Raw genomic sequence first — 21,368 nt, 5'->3', positions numbered from 1 at the left:
GTGTGGATGCTATGTTATACACTATGGACGTTTAGGTGGAAAGCACCACCTAAGGTGCATGGCATCTGTTGTTATTGTTGCTTTTCAGCTATCCACACCCTTACCTTTTTGTTATTCTATGGTTTCCAATTTCCATATGACATATTTGTAGCCTATTGGTAACGGCTATATCTCTGCACTTGATCAAAACAAAGTAAAAAATGTGGCCAGCATAAATGCATCTCCGGTAATTATAGAAATATGAGCGCAGAGTCAATCAATAACAAAACCACTTCAGATGGTGCTCCCTTGAAACACATAAAGGCGATCCCACAAACACGTTTGCCAAGTTTAGTGTCAATAAAATAATAATTGACGCTCGAAATTGCTCAGAAACACCATTATCACTTAGAGACCATGACTGGGATCACGCTGAATCATTTGTAGTGGACCCTTACCTCATGGCCCCGGAGTGACCGATCCTAAAGTCGGTACAGGTGTACAGTAGAAGGGAGGTCGTTGGGTCCGGCTGGGCATACCTTTTGAGACGGCTAGTAGTTTCAATTGGACTTTATTATTTTTCTAATCTAGGCCTATATAATTGGTGTGGAAGTCGCCGTCGTCTTCACCTCAGAACAGAAGTCGACCCGTGGCCATCTGTTGGATGTTTAAAAGTGGCCGCACGTGCAGATGCGAGGCTAATCGGCCTTTTGATGTCAATGTTGTATTGCCGCGACCAGTGCAGTCAAAAACATTGTTTTTCAAGACGCAATAAAATAAAATGAAATTCGCCATGTTCCACTTACAACGTTCCTTTTAATTCTACGGAGTTTAGCGGTGAAAATATATGAAATATATCACACAGCACACGGTTATAGCTTGTTGGAGCGACCAAACTTGATTTGCGAAGTGCTTCAGCTACCGAGCTAAACCTGGCTAAACTGCGCCCTCTGGCGCCCATTTCATTAAATTAATATTATATTATATATGATTTTAAAATATTAATTAAATAAACAAATGGGAGACAGGGGTCGCAGTTTGTCTACAGTCATAACCATTGTATACCGCACATTAACTTTCTTAATTTCTTTCTTAAATTTAAAGAAATACATAGTCTAGCGGCTAGCCTATACATTTAATTTCGCTGTCCTGATGTCACCCTATAGCTGTAGCTCGACCCGAGCAACAGTCATGTTGTTCAAAGAAATATTGGTCTGCACAAATTAAATTTGCCTTCAGTCTCGAGTCGCTACAGACATTAAAATGTTCATGCCACTTTAAAAACAAACCCGTTTTCTTTCATTCAAGATTAAACATGATTATAAAACGGGTGGCTTAAATCAAGCGATCTGATTGGTTCCCAACTGTTGTTCCCGTTCAGTATCACTCCGCGCCTAACTTGAACTGTTGTTTCTTTATATATAAAAGCAATAGCGTAGTTCACTGTCTGAAGCCTAAAAATATGTTGATTGCTGGAGAGGGTGGAAGGGAGGATGCACTGGAGGCGTTGGTCTACTGTAGAACAAGACCATAGTCCATTTAGCAGCAGCAACGCACGAACACAGGGTGAAACCGTTGCCAATGCTACATAGAGGTCCCATACTTTTATTTACCATTACATGCAATTTCAAAATCGTTACCGACGTCATTACAGATGGGAGTGTGGTTTTAAAATGGGGAGCTTTAATCTGCATGGAACAAAAGTCTTGTCACGACTGACCTGTGAAGGAGTGAACTTGGAACATGCAAATGCGCTCGCTTTCAATTAGTAACACCTTCACACACTTCAATGAAAGGAGTTAAACAGGCTCCAAGAACAAAGGTTGAAGGTCATTTAAAGTTCCTTTAAATGTAAATAATAGTTTTAAGGCGAAGACGGTTAAGCAGAAGCAGCATGTTTTGATGAGCGAGCAACTTACGACCACAGTCTCGTCAAGGAAAACCACATTTTTATAGTTGGAAACCAGAACGACCTATTCATGAGCAATAACCACAGGCCAGGGGTGGAAGGAAGTACGATCACCCAATTAGATCCAACCGGAAGGTTGGTAGTTCGTTCCCCGCCTCGTTGATGTCAGCTAATCTTAATTTCTCCCGATGCCTTGCATGGTTGACTCTGCCGTGTATATGTGTGTGTATGCAATACTGGGATGGATGTTTCCGGCACATATAGTGCATGAATAGTAACAAGTCACTTTGGATAAAAGTGGATAAAAACTCCTCAAGTACAACTGTTCCAGTACAGAGTGCATAGTGATCAATAATAATCACATTTAAAGCACTGTAAACATGAAAAGTAATTTGGACCGTAAACAGTAATTTCAATGAACATTTTTATTTGTCATCACATGGGTTGCAACCCATGGCAAAAGGTAAATTCAGAATTTTGCATCAGAGCCTCACAGGAATACAGTGTTTAAAAAGTGTCCAACCCTAACCAGTGACGATAATGCTCTTTCAAGAAAAGCAAACCAAGATTGACAGCAAGTGAATATTAAGATTATGTCATTCATCCCACGATGCAATCTCAAAGTGAAAATGTGTTCCATCACACGCGATGATGTACATGACACAGGGGTGATAAAGGACGGTGAAGCGAGAGAAAGGTGTAAACTTTACACATAGGGTGCTTTCAACACGTTAAGACCAATTTTCTGTGATTGCCTTTGCTCTCCAACTCATTTTTCATTTTTCAGTCAAAAACTGATATTACATCCAAAACAAAAAAAATAACGACAACAGACTACAAATTAATTATTAGTGAAAGTTAAGTAAGTGAACTGATAAATCTATTACACAATTAACGACAGATCATATACCCTCATATTTAAAAAAAAGGCCCCTTCTTTCACCACCAGGGGTCATGTTGACGAGCCTTCACTAGCCACTTAATGTGCAAGGTTTCCATCTGGCTGGAAGCAGCGGAGTGGCGGACCGGATCCAGCGGATTGGAGTCGAAAAACCGTCCGTCTGGGCGGACACGCCACAAAGTGACAGATTGTGAAAAGGGCTTCAAAACGGCTCATCAACCTCACGCCTGGTGGTACAACAAGGTCCCTTTAAGGGCAACAGCTAAATCCTTTACCCAGAGTATCCAGCACAGCATGTACACACCGGGGGGGGGGGAGGGAGGGAGGGAGGGAGGAGGGGGGAGGGGGGGGGGGGAACCCTTTACAGAAACACCGGGTGTCCGAATAAGGCCGATGCATTCCACGGACGGGGGTCTTATCAAGACTCTGCTGCAATGCCCTGACGTCACGATGCGTCAAGCTGTGACATCATCAAGGCCCGGCTTGGGGCACCTCGGACGACGTCCCTGGACGTGAACAATGTGTTGCTCAGAGAGGACGAGGGCACGATGTAATGCGCGGCGACATTCCTCACAGGGCGCCGTGGCCATCGCAGCGATCCTGAAGAACAACAAAAGGAGTTCAGATCTTTGGTTGACACGCTGTTTTGTTTGCGGCGCCCGTCGAGAAGCGCTCGTCTAAACAACTTCACACACATACTGGACCGCGCTGCACTTCCTTGGGTCCGCGGCAGTACACCCGCCAAGTGTGAAGTCTGTCGGAGGAACAGTCGTCGGGGGAAATCGAAGGACAGACGTACGGAGCCTCCACTAATTATTGCTTTATTTACATTATATTTAGCAGGTTTGTATGGAAAAGTGTGTATGAGGGCCGAGAACAATACAAAGCATCACTAACTACTACAAAAAAGGCATCCAAGAGTTCTTAAAGGGGGGGGGGGGGGGGAATAGCTCTCAAATGTACCAAGCTATGAACTAGTCAACAATTATTGCATTTCTTCAAACCAAAGAAGTAGTGTGGAACAATTACCAACCCCCCCCCCCCCCCCACTGTAATGTCCTCATTAAGCAGTAGCCCACGCCTGCACTCATGGTCCAGAGTAACTTGGGACTAGTGGGACCAGTGAGCGCCGTAGGTAGGACTCCTCAGGCCTGGAGCAGGGAGCCACTCATCTTGACGCAGACCTACCCAGGCGTTCTCCCACCGCTTGAGCAGGTGCTCGTGCTCAGTCAGCGCTCCTCTCCACTGGGTCAGGTCTCTGGCGGGGACGCTCTCCTGGTCTGTGAAGCAGGCGACCAGAAGGAGACACACAACTCACGTTAACTGCATAACCACAACTCCCCCCAAACCCATCGCCGGTTTTGAGAGAGGGTCATGTTTGTAAATTGTAGCGTTATCTTTTCCGTGCTCTTACTTCATATGAGCTGTGTTTACGACAGTAACGTCGCAGGAGCGACAAGAATAACGCCTCATACCCACTGTACACGTCGGTCGACGGAAGAGAGTGGGCGTGTCCGACGCATGGGGTAAAACACGATCTGCGTATAAAGCGATCTGATTGGCCAACGGATCCGTCGCTGCCTGAAAAGTTAAACTTTTCTCAACTTTTGGACGCAAGAGACGGAGACCGATTTGACGGACGGACCCACAATGCATTTCGGGAGCGTCCCATGTAAAGTCAATGAGATCCGTCGACGGACGTGTACAGTGGGTACGAGGCGTAAGTACAGGACAAGAACAACATTAAGGGGATTAATTGAGGCGTTGTTTCTTTTAAAGAATAATCTGACAGAGCAATATCCGAAAAGCAACGAATATCCTTCTCATCTGTAGCTTTTCCCTCTCTTCCCGTTAATCCCATATACCTGAACGTCCCGCCCCCTCTCTCTCTTTTCACGGCTAATCCCGTAACAGAGCGTCCCGCCCCCCCTCTCTCTCTCTCTCTCACCAATCACGCCGATTCTGAGCAACCTGTTCCCAGTAGTCCCGTAGGTACACTCGACGACCATTGGTCAGCACACGAGGACGCCTCTCCTAACCTCCAATGGGAAGGCGGAGCTCCACCTCGGACATGTCGCTGCCGGCGCCCGCCTCGGCCACGCAGCTGTAGTAGGCGTCCTTGATCAGAGGCCCCGCCTTCAGCCAGCTGCTCACCAGCACCTCGCTCTGCCCCAGCTGCAGCCGGTACTCCATGATGGGCGTGTCCATAGTGTGTCCGTTGATCAGCCAATGGACGCGCGTGTCGCTCGGGCCTGTGATTAGATGCGATTGGACGAGCCATGAAAAAAAACTAAAAACTAAAAACACAACCACAGAAAATAGAAGAGAAGATTGTGGAGTTGAATGGGACATGCGTGGAGATGCAATACTTGCCTTAGCTGGGTCCTTGGTGGTTTATGTTGGTTTGAACACACACTGCACTGCTTTGTTAACGGCAGCCGTCAGGATTAGATCATGCATGAGGTCAGTTTCTGGTCGGTGGTTTGAAGGGGTTGAGTAGAGTATTTACAGTTCCAACGCAAGACCCCAGCCAATTAGAATCTGATTCAAGACGAATGCGATGCATTTCTCTGCCCGCATGAGTGGAATTACCCAGGTTTTTAACCCTTGTTGCGCGTTACTATTTTCAAAAGGATTAACCACAAACGTTAGTTTGATTACACAGGCAGCAGCATCTGTTGTAAATGGCAGATTATTATCACACTGCTGTTTGGTTGACTCAAATTGATCCCACCTGATGTAACTTCTCGTGCTAACTTGTTTTGCCGTTCAAACCTTCCCAAGTAAAGCCTGGCTGTCATTGAAGTGTTGTGGTTAAAGACCATTTAGAATATTTTTAATTTAGCCTAAGACACAAATAAATACAAATAAATTTGATTGGACCGATTTTAAACTGAAAGACAAAGTCAAGTATTGGAAAACATTTGAATGTAACATTTATTCAAATCCCCTACAGCAGTATTCAAGATTTACGAGAATCTATGTACATATTTAAAAGTATTATTTTCTCCATATATACAAATATATTTACACTTGTTTACAGGCACAAAGTTCTGGGTAAAGTGTTGAACAAAATATAACTATTCTTGAACATAAAAAAAAAAAAAAGCAATCCAGAAAAGTCCACTTCAAATGTCCCAAGACTCTCCAGCCACAAAACAACAAGCAGGACTCGCAAGTTAGTATCAAACCAAGACTGCAAACCAGAACAGTGGGACGCTAACAGTATACACGATGATTTACAGCCTATTCTTGAGTACATTGACACATCTGACCCTGGTTTAGGTTTTATGTTGCACGGGTGTGCACGCACGCACGCACACACACACACACACACACGCGCGCACACGCACACACACACACACACACACACACACACACACACACACACGCACACGCACGCACACGCACACACACAGAGAGAGAGAGAGTTGGCAATGTAGAAGGAAAATGCCATGCAAGAAAAAGAGGATAGAAGTTATTAGAAAAATAAATGTGGGGAGAGGGGGGGGCTGCCAGGGCATCAACCTGCAAACACGTTCCTCGGGGATGCAGTTAAGGGCTAGAGCCGGCTCGGGCAGTGGGGGGGGGGGGGTCAAAGGTCAGAGGTCACAAGCACCACTCACCCAGGGCCAGGCAGAAAAGCAGGAAGGCCTCCTGGGCGTGGAGCCCCCAGGCCTGGTCCTTCAGCAGCGGGGGCAGCAGCCTCACCTCCGCCTCCCCGCCTCCCGCCACGCCCACGCTGGGCTCGGAGGGGGAGGAGGAGGAGGACGTGGAGGAGGAGGTGGAGGTGGAGGTGGACGTGGAGGAGGTGGAGGAAAGGACAGAGCGAGAGCTACCTTCAGAAGACAGGGCGGCGGAGGAGGAGGAAGAGGTGGCCAGGGCTGTGAGGGAAGAAAGAGGAATGGGGACGGGGGGGGGGGGGGGGGGGTGATGGAGACGGAGGAGAGAGGAGTGAGGAGAAGAGGAAGAAGAAGAGGAGGGGACGTGCGAAACGAAGGGGAAACACGGGGGAATGAGAGATGGAACTCTAGCGGAATAGGAGATGCAGTGACATAGGAGATGCGCTGATTTGAGTCGTGCATCAGTGGAAGTATCCATTAAATAATAGCTCTCTGGAAAATACTCTAATACTTAAAGCTCGATTAAATTAATAAGAACAAAAATACAAAAAAATAAGATAAGATTGTGTCCCAGGCTCATATTTCAGGAAGAAAAAAAAAAAAAAGGAGAGGCGTTACTTAATCAAGCAATATGGTCTTAAATTAGACGCGTTATGTATGGTTATTGTCACACCATACTGGGGAATGGGACTAGTAGAAGTTAATATGGCACAGCACAACGACAGCGGAACGTCCTTCTTCAGCATGTCAGACTTCACATGTCGGTGACTTTCTCAAAGTGGTTCCAATCCTCTTTTTGTTTTTCGCATTTTCCGGTCAAAATGTCCCCCCCCGTCCGTAATGTTGGGATCGCCCCTAGGTTCACGCACACGAATACGTCCAGGAGTTTAAATCCTTCCCACGCAGTTTTCCTCTATTCGGTTGTGTTCTCCCGTGTTCTGGCATTCTCCGTCGGTATCGCCGATCGCTGCGGTCCACAGACATCGTGCTCAAAAGGTGACGACATTCAAGAAAGAAAACGCCGGTACAACCCCCCCCCCACCGTACCCCCCAAAGCCACACAGATCGCACTGGGGGGGGGGGGGGGGGGGTTTGAAAAACACGGCGTTCCCCCAAATATCTGGTAGGATCTACATAAGTTTACAAAAGTATCAAGACGCGTGCCCCAACACTGTACAAAGTTAACATGGGTCCAATCTGGTCAACATTAATTGAACTTACCAATTTGGTAAACAAATGTTTCCAATTTGGAATTTAACAAAGAATATTTTTATCGCTGGACGTTCGTCGGTCGTCGGATGTCGGATAGCGTTGGTTCTATCGGGAGAGTTGAGGGGGGGGGGGGGGGGGGAGGCAAAATACTTTGAATCTGCCACCATGGGCGTCGGCCACATTTTCACATTTCACAACCCTACCCCGAAAGGAGGCAGCTCGTAGAGTCGGACGCTCGATAAACACGTTCTGTGCTCGGCTGTGCTCGGGGGGGGGAGAAAGTAGAAACAAAACAAAAATAAAATCAGATCTGTCCCGCTAGCAGCTCGGCTCGTCCGCGTCGGCAAACTCGATGTGCTGCGAGTCCGAGTCCACGTCGAAGGGCTTCTCGCTGGAGGGGCTGTCGCTGCCGCCGCCGCCGAATCCAAACCCGTGCGACGGGACCTTCCCGTTGCCGCAGTCGGGCTCCGTCTCGTAGCCCGTGTCGCGGAGCGCGCGCAGCTGGCTCTGGGCGGTGTCGGTGGCGGTGGTGTTGGCCGTGTTGGTGGTCGGGGTCGGGGTGGGAGTCTGGCTACCGCCGCCGCCGCCGTTCTGCTGGGCGGCGGGCCGCTGCGCCAGCTTCAGCTTCTCGGCCGCTGACGCCGGCGCCGGCGGCTCCATGAGGCCCCCCTCGCAGGCGCGGTACTCGGGCCGCAGCGGCGACTTGTGGCCGCCCACCAGCGCCGCCCGCAGCCGCAGGCACGGCGCCGGCAGGTAGCGCATGTAGCAGTTGTAGGCCAGCGCCGCCAGGAACAGGAAGAAGAAGAGCAGGAAGAGGCAGAGGAGCGCCGCCGCGTTGCCCCGCTGCAGGTACTGCGCCGAGGGGTCCCACTCCTCTGGGGGGGGGCCGGGGCGGAGGACGGCGCCGGCGTCGGCGTGGTGCGGCGGGCGCCGCGGCTGCTGCAGGCGCGGCGTGCTGCCGCTGCCGCTGCCGCCGCCGCCGGGGGGGGGCGGGGTTAGTGGGGAGTCGGTGCGGGGCTGCGGGGGGCGGCGGCGGCAGCGGCGGGGAGAGGTGCGCCGGCGTTAGCGGGGAGGGCCCCGGCGTGTTTGCGTTACCTTCGGGGATCGCCTCGCCGGGCGGCGGCGGCGGCGGCGAGGAGCCGCGGCGCCCGAGCCCCGGGTCCTTGCGGGGCCCCCGGGGGCCCGGCGGGGCGGCCAGCGCCAGGGCGTAGGCGGCCACCTGCCGGCTGAAGTTCTTGCCGGCGGCCGGCGCCCACTCCAGGGACCAGCACTCGTAGCGGCCCTGGTCCTCGGGGCCCACGCTGTAGATGAGCAGGCCGCCCTCGCCCACGAAGTGGAAGCGCGACGCCTCGGTGAGCGCCGAGCCGTTGAGCCGCCAGGCGACCAGCGCCAGGTTGGAGGGCGGCGGGCACGGCAGCTCCGCCGAGCTGCCCGGACGCACCACCACGCGCCGGTAGTCCCGCGGGGAGAGGGGCGCCACTGGGGGGGGAGCATTATGGGGGAGAGTTATGTTATTCTTCTTTAAATGTGATTGCATGTCTCTTTATGGGATCGCTGCCCATGTGAAGCATTTACATTCAATGTACATTTAGGGTGTTTAGCAGACACTTTTATCCAGAGCGACTTACAGCAGCCAGCGCGTCGGGAACAGTTTTAATTTGTGGGTGGGTGTTGTTGTGTTTTACTGTTTTAAAACCGTGTGTTATTGTTTTTATACTTTTATACTTTACTACTACTTTATACTACAGATATAAAACTCTGACTAACTCTGGCACTGTTAATGAACCGTGCATTGTCCCTGTCAAATACATAAATGTATTTATTATATTTATTCATCATTTATTTATCATTTATCAGGGACACCTCAACACACTAGCCAATGGCAGCTAATGACATCGAGTGTGAAGAATGCCATTTTGAAAGCGTTGCCTTATTAGTGAGGAATCCTGCTTCATGAGGAAACCAAGAAAGTGTTCCACTATCATTTGATATGAGAGCACGTCAACTAGCGACCGGGGAGTCGTACCATCATCCAGCCAAGAGCAGAATGTTTGCCTGTTCTCGTGATGAGGTCACGTGTCAGGAATGTTTGGTTGTTGTATGGTGTGCGTCCAGTCATGCGTCTTTATCTTACCTGCGGGACAGGAATCTGCGTCACCTTTTAAACTCTGGATCAGACCCCTGGAACGACAAACAGGTCGGTGTGCTTAAAAGGTCACTGGGGAGGAGCACCGGAAGAGCAGAGACGATAAATAAACCGGTTACCAAGAAACAAGAAACGACATGGAACACCTTTGAGTACAAATCAAACGATACTGTAAAGAAATATTCGTATTAATATTTGAATAATACTCAAAAACATCGGATTTCAATAAAGCTTATACATTGAAAATGACTGAAATGCATCAGATTTCACTGCAGATACGTTTCCCCCCGTGTCTCCAGCGTAGAGTAAACGTCTCTTGACGAAGGTGCGGACTCACTTCTGCGTCGGCGGCGGGCGGTCGAGTATATTGACGCAGGACGAAGAGGGAGGGTCCCAGGCACAGTAGGGGTCCCGGGCCAGCACACACTGGTCACATGACGGGTACTTCCCACAGAAGGAGGTCGGGGATTGGACCACGCCGGAGTCGGAGCCGGCGTACAGGGAGCGGGTCTGTGGAGGGTTCACGTCCACGTTGGTATTAACTATGTTGTGTAACAGACTCCCTCTGCAGCATTGCCGTGTGTGCGTGTGCGTGTGTGTGTGTGTGTGTGTGTGTGTGCGTTTCCGCCAAAGGGGTCGCCAAAGAGAACAAAAACAAGAACTTCAAGACTGCCACTTAAAGGACAATTCCGGTATTTTGAACATTGAGACGCCTTTCTGTTTTGTCTAGGATAAAATAGAGTGGTTGACACACGACTATTGGTCCTGTCTCGGGTGCACGGCTCATTTAGAATCGCCCCTGCCCGCTTCAGAACGGCTGGCTACGGGCATTCACAAACCTGTCCTTAAAACAACCCTAAACGGTCCAAATTCCGCCGTCAACCACTCCACTTCATCCTAGACAAACCAGAAAGGGGGGCTCAACGTTCAAAAATACCGGAATTGTCCTTTAAGGACACAGACGCAGCGCATGAGTGCACACAGTACACATTTCCCACCGTGAATCACAGTCGGGGGGAGCGGGGGGGGGGAAATCCCCGGTTCCCTCAGCCCAGAGTGAGTCACGGCAGCCGTTACACACACACACACACACACGCTCATATATATAACACGCATGTGCTTCCTCTGACCTCGGAGGACAGCAGCAGGTTCTTGATGGCCCCGCCGCTCTTGATCAACTGGATCTCCTCCACCATGTGCACCTCTCCCTCGTCCAGGACCGACTTATGCAGCACGCCGGTGTCTGGAGAGACAAGACGCTTAACCATTAACCCCCAACCCGACACACACACGAGAAACCTGCATTCATTCAAAAGTCAGAAAACCCCCCCCGTCTCGCTCTTGAGGGACGTTTTGGGGGAACGCGCGCTGCACCCACCGGTGCCGGTGAAGATGACGTCGTAGGTGCGGCCGTCCAGCGCCTGCACCCGGTCCACGGCGATCTGGGTGTAGTTGACGTCCTTGGTGATGAGGTGGGGCCGGCCGCCCACCGGCAGGACGGGGTCCTCCAGCAGGGGGTGGTCTTTGACGAACTGCAGCGTCTTGTCGGGCAGGTGCAGCGAGCTGTTGATGTTCTCCTGCCGCATGGCGTTGTCGATGCACTGGTAGGGGGGGGGGGTGAGGGGGGGGGATGAGGTGGTTATTATTTATGTAGAGGATGAATGGGTTAGGACACGATCACTGAATGTTGAAGGTTGAGTGGAAGATGAGGAGTCTTTAAATCGTTGTAGCTAAATGACAACCTTTAATGTTGTAACTATTTGCTATGATTTATGAAAAGCTGTGTGTTATGAACTTTGTATAATATTTCATATCAATGCATAGGTTGGATATGTTACTTCTAACGCACTGAATATCACAATCCTTTTTTGGAAAAAAGTGTAATGGAAAAAATCGCATGCAAGAGAGATTCTGTGAAGAATTGGTGAAAGCTATATCTCACATTGTTTATCCCTAAAACCTTTTATTTCATATTGAATTGTATATAGAATATTATTGTGTTTTATGCAATTATTTGAAGTTAATTGGTTATGAGAATTTGGCGGTGCAACCTTTTAATGTAGGGAGTTTTAACTGTCACTGAACACACAGTTCCATCCACCCATGTACAGTATATGTCACAAGGATTAGGTCATTGACTCTATAACTCACATACAATTAACACAGTTAAATGAAGTTATGAGTCTACATCATCCATCAAGACAGAAAGGGGCTTGAACATCAGAATGCATTATGGGAGATTTGTTGGAGAGACACTCCCATTTTGAGGTTCAGTACTGTAAATTCCTAAACCAACGTACCATAACCTAAGCTAATGAAAACGTTGTTTCGACACGCCTTGCGTGAGAAAAAGCTGTGGCAGTTTTCAAAAAACAACAATCAGTCTTCCCATAATGAAAAAAAAGATTTCACAAAAAAAACATTCCTACTACCAAAACAAAAACCAACATTCCAGTGCTTCCAAAGTGGAGGAGGTGACTGCGATGTGACGGTCACGGTCAAGAAGCCCAATGAGTTGAGCTATGGATACTCTGCCTCCATAACAACAAGGAGCCAGGTACTACTACACGGAGAGGGGGGTGGAGAGGGGGGTGGGGAGGGGTTACGGTTATAAGGAGAGCTTGTCTTACCGCGCCAGGCCGTGGCGAAGGCGTGATGCCGTTGTAGCGAACCCACTTGGTGTGGGACTGCTCCACGGTGGCCTTCTGCATGTACTTCCCCTTGGAGAACACCTCGTCTACCAGCGCCATGTTGTACACACACACGGCCGACAGGCCCACGTTGCCCCTGGTGGTGGGAGGAGGGAGGGGCAGGGAGAGGGGGAGACAGAGAGAGGGAGAGACAGAGAGAGGGGGAGGGAAAGAGAGGGAGAGACAGCGAGAGGGGGAGGGAGAGAGAGGGAGAGAGAGATAGGGAGAGACAGAGAGAGGGAGAGACAGAGAGAGGGAGAAAGAGAGAGGGAGAGACAGAGACGAGACACGGAGACACAGTGAGAGAAAGGTAGGAATGGGTTTAGAAGGAGAGAAAGTGTGGAAAAAAGTTGTATTATTTTAATGAATTTATTCTCTTTTTTTGTTTGTATATCTTTATTTGCATATTTTGTATTTGATTTTTAGAGATGTATTTAATATTTTTTATCAATTCTTATTTTCTTCTTTAAATGGTCCCTTATGAAATAGAAATTCCCTTTTTTGTGGGTAGGCCTCCTCTTATTCGCCTTACTCCAAGGGCAGTAGATAATGAATACGGTCGATGAGATTCGGTAATACAAGACGTCTCTAATGTATTCCCTAAGCACTACTTCAGCATGCAGATTCAATTCCATGAGTCCTTTTAAGAGCTGTCTGAATCCTCAATATGCCATTTAATAACGTCATGGCCGGGCATTAATCTCCTTTAGCCCCCCCCTCACCCCTCTGCTCCACTAGATGGATAGAGTGTGTCCGTCCATGTGTGTGTGCGTGTGTGTGTGCGTGTGCGTCTCTGTGATACACAGACAGATAGAAATACCCTAAGTGCATGACCCCCAGATAGGAAATTAACATGTTTCATGAAGGAAATGAAAACATCCAACCACACATGCGACACTTTTGCTGATGCAAAACAACATCAACAGCGCTATTGTACACTAGGTGTGTGTGAGGTCTACATTTCATATGACAAGATGTACTTTTTATTCATTTCAGCATGTATAGTTGACACGTGCACATTCGATAACGATGCGTACACGAGTACTCGCATTCATATTACACGACACACAACACCACTCCAATTGTTTATAAAGCAGAAGCAGCAGAAGCAGAAGATAATTAATCATAATTCTAATAATCATACAACTATGGCGCTACTGACCACTGGGAGGTGAAGACGGCGTAGATGAGCGTGTGGCGCCAGTCCTCGTCCTCCAGGACGAACACGTCGTGGACCACGTTGAACACGAAGTTCAGCTCGGGCATGGAGCACACCAGCTTGGCCTTCAGGAACGACGTCCACTTCTTCTGCAGCGTGCGCTGACCGCCCAGGTCTCCCTGAGGAGGGGGGAGGGGGGGGGGAGGGGAGAGAGGGGGGAGGGGATGGGGGGAGGGCGTTCAGAGACTTTATTGGTCACATGCTCATCGAGTTCGGGCGGGGGGGATTGAGGGAGTTATGATAATATTAATACGTTTTATTTCAGGGCGCCTTTCGAAGTCTCTCAAGGTCGCCTTGTAGTTAAGACATGCAAAATACAATTTAGACACATTTAGAAGTATGGTTAAGACAAACACATTTAAAAATGCACAATGCAACATGTTCGTTAATTTTGGCTGGCGGGTCGAGTTAAGTTGGAGTGAGAGAGAGCGAGGGAGAGCGAGAGATAAATAGAGGAGCAAAGAGACGAAAGAGGGTGGAGGAAAGGAGTGTATCTGGAATAAAGGACTTATAATCACATCGACTAATTTCCCATTCGTGGAAGTATGCACGGATAGATATACAGTTCAATGATTCAGAGTGAGCATGCAGTAACATCGACAGATCTGTGGACTAGTGTCGGCCCTTGCTTTGTTTAGGGAGATGTTCGGGCAAAAATGTTCACTATGTGATACAACAGTGACAGTGTGTGTGTGTGTTGAGTTGGGAGTATGAGTGTCTGTAGTGTGTGGTCCTGTTAAGCTCCACATGTATGGCATTAGCTCTGCAGCCAGGGTCAAGACCCTCCACCCCTGAGGAGCTGGATTCCTCCCGGGCCCACCCATGCTAGGAATGCAAGCACTCCCGGTATTGTAAGACGCAACTGGACGAGAGTGTCCTCGCGACGGCTGATGTGTTGGTGTGTCGTTTAAAAACGTGTACGAGGCTGGCGTCTCGGTTTTCGCTCTCATGAGTCGTTCCTCTATGTTCTTAGAATGAGTAGTTCAGAAAGACAAAACGCAAGCACACACATGCACACACAAATGAAATACACACAGAACCGAAACAGCAACACAACACAAACACACACACAAACAAAAGACATCAATTACACACACAGAAAGGTCGCTCAAACACACAAACACACATAAAGACAGACACACACACACACACACACCCATCCCCACAAACAAAGAGGCATACAAAGCCAAGGGGAGGGGGTGCTTTGTGGTTTGAGTTGACACAGGAAGCGGACGACGTGCACACACTTGACGTGCACACACTTGACGTGCACGCTGACGCGCCCGGCGACCGGCGACCGACCTTGCAGACGCGGGCCACCCGGGGGATGAAGAGTTTGCCGAAGAACTCGTACTCCACCGACACCTCGGTGAAGAAGTAGTAGATCTTGTCGTCCTCGCCGGCGGGACCGCCGCCCTCCCGGATCACGTCCGCAAACACGAAGCTGGGCTCTGAGGGGGGAGGGGGAGGGAGAGGGAGGGGAGAGGGGAGAGGAGAGAGGTGAGGTGACTCAGCGCCTCCATAGGGGAGAGTGGCGGTGACTCAGCACTTCCGTGAAGGTAGCATTAAATCATCACGTACGCACAACCCACGCATGTGTGTGTGTGTGTGTGTGTGTGTGTGTGTGTGTGTCTGTGTGTGACTCAAACATTGAATATTTTATCGTTTTTATTTCACAGGTGGGTGGTAGGGATACAGGATTTTTCAGCGTTTAGCTGCAAGGAAGGTAAAATACTCACCTAGATTTAGGTTTAGAAGATGTACAAAATATTAAATACTATGAAATATTATTTTATACAGTCATTCTGAATCCAGACAAAATATTAAATACGCACACTATATCAATAACAAAGAACAGGTGGACAGCCCTGGCTTAGTGCCAATTTCTGGTTTTTTTTTTTACCAAAAATGGAAAGGCTTTCCGATTGGCTGCGTCGGGTGGCGCAGGGGGGGGGTCATGTGATGCTGACTCACCGTTGAGCCATGACGTGGAGTACTCGGTGCGCAGCAGGGCCTGCTGCGGGGAGTACCGCGAGATGATGGGTTCGCTGCCCAGGAAGTTATACACCGTGCCGGAGTAGAGCTCGCCATCTGGGGTAAAAAAAAAACGGAAAAATATATATATAGATTGTGTTTAGTGTTAATAAAGGACCAGGGCTGGTGGATAGGGTGGTGGACTACCAGCCAAAAAGGTTGTGGGTTCGAACCCCACTGTCCAGAGGCCACCTGTAGTAAGATGCTCTTATAAACTATCTGCTTGTAAATTTAAAAGTGTACCTTTGCTTTAAAGTGTTGGCTAACAGACTTTTTTGAATGGTAATAATTCTTACCAGGATAAGATATTAATATTTAATGGATTTAACATTTCATTTCTATTTTATGTAGAAATATATTACTGTTACAATTTTTTTGGAAAAGCAACGTCGTTAGTCGAGTTGATTTGTCTTTATTGACCTGAATATATATCAGGGCTTTGGAGGGATTTCCTAAAAAAAAAAAAACTCTCCCAAATTATTTTATTATCTGGGATTACCGTAATAGTATTTCAGGGGACAGGGCCGGTGACCAAAAAACCTCTTTGCGACCCGTTTTAATTCTCTGTTTACTCACCAACCATGACGGTGGTGACGCTGTGAGACGGGTCGAACGCACACTTCCCGCGGCCGTCCTCCGCCCGGCCCTCCAGCACGAAGTCCGAGATCGACTGGAGGAAACAAAAAGGTAGAAACGCAACGGTGGTTTAGTCTGAAGCCTTTCCAATCAAGTCGATGAACTAGGGTAGGCCTGGGCGATATGGCTGAAAGACATATCACGATATAACCCGATCATATTGATCGATATCAATAACTATTGATCATTTTAATGACCTAAAAATACTATGAATTACCATGCTGGATTTAAACACTTCTGTTTAACACTTAATATGACCTTCCACTGTTCTTCATTGATAAACACTCCAATGTCGACACAACAATAAAAAACACTCAAATATTGTAGATAAGTATGGAACCGTGTTTGTGGAACAAACCCAGCTGCTAGATTCGGTGGTCCAGTCTCTTATCGATACATATTGAACATGTTTTATATTGATATTGATCAAAAGTCTATCACGATACGATCATTTATTGTTTTATTGCCCAGGCCTAATTTAGGACCAGGATAATAAACCTGTGTTTGACACCCAGCTAAAAAGGTACTGGGTTCGATCCCAAATAGCCACAGTCTGGGTGGGCATTCAGGAGCAAGACGCCCGCACACACCTGCTCCGAAATTGAACCGTGGAGGTGCTGGAGATAAACAGTCCGGTAGCTTACCAGATAGTCGCACTGGGGCTGGAAGGCGTGCGTCCCGCACACGTACAGGTGCTGCTCGTTCAGCACCTGCAGCACCCGGATGTAGTTCAGGCAGTCCTTCTGCAGACAGACGTCAGACGTTACTCAACCGTCACCGTTATTCATCTCAATACCACGTTAGAGTCACAATGTGTGTGTGACGTCTCATTGAGCTCGGAGCTTGAAGTGGCCGAGACCTTTCTGTGTGTGGTCACTGCTGATTGATGGTGATTTCAATCATGTCATCAACGATGAAATCACATCCGCAAGCGGATATGTTTGACACGGACCAAAATGGTGGCCAGGTTGTACCTCTCTTTGTTTAAAATCATCTCACAAATCAACACATCCCTCTGTTTTCTTATTTCGGAAAGTCTCTCGATTATCAACTGGGAAGGGGCTCAATTTACACATTCAGCCTTTAATTATTATATCCCTGTGCCAACTTGTTTCCACCATTTAAAAAAATCATGAGTCATAATCATCAGTCCTCAGAACCAATTGAAGAACAACGACGACGTGGAGAACAATCAGAACCCAATAAGAATCCAGAAGGTTCTGCGCTCACCTCTTTAGATTTCCCCTTCAGCATGCACATGCTCATCGGCATATCCGCCACCTTCCACTGGACCTGGGGAGGACAACAACCACAGCACATCGATTATTACACAAACAAAACAAAACACACTTATCCTTCATATGGATCATTTACTGAACTTCCCGCTCTCTCCTGTCCCAAAACACTGAAGGTCCAACGCTTTATCATAATCATTGCGATGCTGCACATCGTCCGTCCGTCGCCATACCTTGTTGGTGCGGACCGTGACGTTCTTCTTGCTCAGCTCAAAGATGGCCTCCCGCGCGCCGACGTACAGCGCGTCCCGCGTCTCGCTCAGCAGCAGCGTGGAGTAGTTGAAGACGCCGGGCTCGGAGAACTCCAGCAGGTCCACGTCTGAGGGGGAGCAGAGGAGGGGTGGTGGTGGTGGTGGCGGGGTTATATTAACACCAGGCCTGACTGAAGCGGTACGCTGGGCTGTGTGAGAAGATGGGCCCCCAGAGTTGACCGTTCTCCTTGGAGACGCACGGTGAGTTGAGGAACCGTGTGAATCTATGTCTGAAGAGAAAAATCCCTTTGCTCGATTTAAACCTTTGATTGTTTACCACTTATATTCAACGGAATTCCACGCTATTCTACTTCTGGACTTAAAAAGAGCCCTGCTAGTATTTGTAAAATAATACTATCTTTGGTAAAAGTAATAATTATTACATAAAGATTATAAAGATAAAACGTACTAGGAAAGGTCTATTATTGTAAGCCAACACATTATCTGATTTGGATAAATCTTGGTTTGGTAATCTTGTGTCCAGCGATACAAACGCAGCTCCTTGTTAGCTATGCTTATGGAGGAGTTGGGCATTCTTGCGAGTGTATCTTTAGTAACCCCCCGTGTGTTACTATGTATACTATCCAAGGACTCATCGAGAACAGGGTGTGTGTGTGTGTCCGTCCGTGTGTGTGCATGTGTGTGTGTGTCCATGTGTGTGTGTGTGTGTGTGTGTGTCTTGCCACCAGGTGCAAAGCAGCTCAGGTTGCTCCTCAACAGAAACAGCGTGTCGACCAAAACCAAATACCTGCACTGAGGGGCTTAGTGAATGAGCGAGAGAGAAGAAAAGCGTCATAGAGCGAGCGTGCGAGAGAGAGAGGGTGTGGGTGTGTGTGTGAGATTCAGTGGAGCTACTTAAGTTGCGCTTACAAGAAAACAAAGACACACGGTGTTCAAGTTTCAAGAAGGAGTCATCGTCTCAGGGAATGTAGAAGATCTGCCCATTGAAATATGTCAATATAATACAAGCGTACACGTTTATAGTTCAGCCAGTGTTAAGTGGTTGTTGATGAGCCACGCTCCAGACATTTGAGGGTACATTTTGATATACACATTGTTACAATCACAAGGATTTTAAGTTATAACCTAGTTAAAATGACGAATTCCGAGTCAGAGTGATGTCAAATCCGAAATAAATGTAATGTACACAGTTCTAAATGTACACAGTACCCTAGGCTCATCAAAAAGTCTCACATGATAACAGCTGTGGCACTTTCAGACACCACAATGCCTCCAAATAATGACTAATAATTCAAAAGAGTAATGACTAAACAACGACCATTACAAACCACCATTACTCCCAGTTACATTCCTTTGTGCCTACACTTCAATGATGATGAGAAGCCCAGTAGCGCTTAAAGAAACCTTACTGGAACGACACAAAACAAAGAGACAAGCCAGGAAAACGATTCAAAAAGGTTGTCGTCGTTGTAGTCGGCTGGTTACCGTGGTGCTTCCAGGTGGTGCGGGGCCCGTTGTGGGGCCCGTGGCTGGAGACCTCCAGCAGGAGCCCCAGGAACACGCCCAACACTCCCAAGCCCATGTTGGACTCTGCTAGCCTGGGCACCGTCAGGTTTCCTCTGCAACACACACACACACACACACACAAAAACACACACGTCTTGAACACCCATGAAACATGTGACAGACTGAAGACCTTCCTTGTCTTCTGGTTGTGCGGGCCGCCGTTGAGGCCTCAAGCGTGGCTCTCATCAGGAGAAAGCATGCGGACGGACACCAAAGAAAGTTTTGTTTTTACATTTCTTTATCCGGTTAGTTGAGCCGGCAGTGAGCAAAACAAAAAAACAAAAAAAATGTTTTCAGAAAAGCGTTGCAAAAACACAAAGCTAGGCCAGAGAACGCATCACCGATGAAATATTAAACGGCCCTCCTGCGTCGGAAAAGCGCTTCGAGGTCCTAACAGGTAACCTTAAAACCTCCAGCTGATCCTAATCAAAATAATTCATGCGTGTGACTCAGCTCCCGCCCTCGTTAAGACCTCCACAAATACCCTCCCGGTGGACACGCCGTGCAAATGGACACACCCTGCAGCGCACACACACACACACACACACACCCACCCCCCCCAATCCAAATCAGCCCAACGGTTTACAAGGGAACCTGAACGGTTGTTCAGCCAGGTAACCTCAAACACGGTCTGGAGTACGGCAGGAAAGCTTAGGAAAACAAAGGCTGTATTGTTCTCGATTTAAGTAATTAAAAATGGGGGGGGGTGGGGGGGATTTCGCGAAGGAACCAGACCCGATGAAGAACCGCCGTGGGTAAAGTCAGGCGATAACAGCAAGACGCTCCGGCTTTCCTGGCGTTCATTGCAAGGAAGCGACACAAATCACTGCCGGAATGCAGATACATACCGTTTTGAACGGGTGACACGGACTAATTGGCATCTTCTGTGACATGTAACGAACGAGGTAATAAGAGTACGACCTTTAGAGACACAAACGCGAGGCGGACGTGAGACATGACATGAAGTGCAGAGACGGGGCATCGCATGGACGGATCAGCCTTCCGTCTCCTCGCCACGGCGGTGACAAGAGCTGATAGCCACCGGCTCTTATCAGATGCTGCGTTCCGGCCCGGGAGCCAATGGACGGAACGTTTGGGGAGCAGGATCTCCTGGCTATCGACAGTTTCTCTCCTCACAGATAAGCTGTACCGAGGACGGCACATCAGAGCCAAGCAGAGAACTAGGAGACATAAGTAACGGCCAATGAGACAACGCTGAATCATACATCACAGACAGGGGTTACGTGGTGTTATTTATGCATTTGATTAAAAAGGAATGGCCAATGGATTGTTTTTTTTTATAACACTAATATATGGATGTTAATTATCGTTGGGACATAGTTCGGTCATTTGGCCAACATACTTAACTTAATTAAATTCATGAAAATACATTGGAATAAAACAAAGCTGCACAACTAGAACACATGAATTCATTCTTTGTCCAGCCATTCGTAAGGATAAACAAAGTATCCGGGGGGGGATTTGGACTTAAATATTGACTGGGTCCTCCCGAACAAAAATGTCCTTGTTTTCGTGGTCCGCAACAAAATAAGCCCCAAAATGGCAGCAGGCCTTTCAGCCAAAGTGTAACGGTGTAAAATATTTAAATCTCTCCCGTCTCCCTCCCTAGCTTTTCTCTAGGGCAGACAGACAGTCTGCAAAGCCAGACAGTCTGCAAAGCCGTATACCAAAACAAAAAACCTCTCCGTCTGTTTCAAGACCGTGGAGAAGAAATGTCATTGGGACATTGACCCACGCCAGGTGGCTTTTCCGTATGCTCGGTTTAACGTCGTTATGTGGACGTGAATGCCATTAGGTAAACAACTTGAAAGTGATTAGGTGGCCTAATGCAATTGTAAGGATGCTCTTCCTTCCGTTTGAAGACAGGTTTGGTAAGAGGGAGGTGCTCCGAGTATGGCCCTCTCCATCTCTGCTTTCTCCCTCTC

At 48.3% G+C, this 21,368-nt stretch overlaps 2 protein-coding genes across 3 annotated transcripts in view; both read right to left on the bottom strand.

The window, feature by feature from the left end:
* Positions 1 to 2,345: 2,345 nt before the first annotated feature.
* Positions 2,346 to 21,368, bottom strand: part of LOC311362998 (semaphorin-4D-like) — a 39,432-nt gene continuing 20,409 nt past the window's right edge. The window contains exons 4-21 of one of the 2 annotated variants that reach the window (XM_084482910.1): positions 19,342 to 19,475; positions 17,818 to 17,963; positions 17,580 to 17,642; positions 16,994 to 17,092; positions 16,290 to 16,383; positions 15,654 to 15,770; positions 14,982 to 15,130; positions 13,623 to 13,798; positions 12,401 to 12,557; positions 11,149 to 11,371; positions 10,901 to 11,013; positions 10,108 to 10,280; positions 9,759 to 9,805; positions 8,720 to 9,103; positions 6,416 to 6,673; positions 4,829 to 5,041; positions 3,978 to 4,069; positions 2,346 to 3,389 (exon numbers count right to left, since the gene is read on the bottom strand). In XM_084482910.1, coding sequence (XP_084339036.1) covers positions 3,360 to 3,389; positions 3,978 to 4,069; positions 4,829 to 5,041; positions 6,416 to 6,673; positions 8,720 to 9,103; positions 9,759 to 9,805; positions 10,108 to 10,280; positions 10,901 to 11,013; positions 11,149 to 11,371; positions 12,401 to 12,557; positions 13,623 to 13,798; positions 14,982 to 15,130; positions 15,654 to 15,770; positions 16,290 to 16,383; positions 16,994 to 17,092; positions 17,580 to 17,642; positions 17,818 to 17,963; positions 19,342 to 19,438 — 2,631 coding nt within the window. In that variant the 5' untranslated portion in view covers positions 19,439 to 19,475 and the 3' untranslated portion in view covers positions 2,346 to 3,359. The remainder of the gene's footprint in view (positions 3,390 to 3,977; positions 4,070 to 4,828; positions 5,042 to 6,415; positions 6,674 to 8,719; positions 9,104 to 9,758; positions 9,806 to 10,107; positions 10,281 to 10,900; positions 11,014 to 11,148; positions 11,372 to 12,400; positions 12,558 to 13,622; positions 13,799 to 14,981; positions 15,131 to 15,653; positions 15,771 to 16,289; positions 16,384 to 16,993; positions 17,093 to 17,579; positions 17,643 to 17,817; positions 17,964 to 19,341; positions 19,476 to 21,368) is intronic. The other variant, XM_084482911.1, reaches the window with a different exon arrangement.
* On the bottom strand, positions 7,784 to 8,584 carry LOC311363234 (semaphorin-4D-like; the record flags this gene model as incomplete). The annotated part of the gene is made up of 1 exon (XM_084483208.1): positions 7,784 to 8,584. A coding segment is annotated over one exon (642 nt), but the record flags the coding sequence as incomplete, so codon positions are not given.

Source organism: Micromesistius poutassou, assembly GCF_964030765.1.
Source record: "Micromesistius poutassou genome assembly, chromosome: 18".
Classification (NCBI taxonomy): Eukaryota; Metazoa; Chordata; class Actinopteri; order Gadiformes; family Gadidae; genus Micromesistius; species Micromesistius poutassou.
This window is presented reverse-complemented; position numbering and strand designations above follow the sequence as displayed.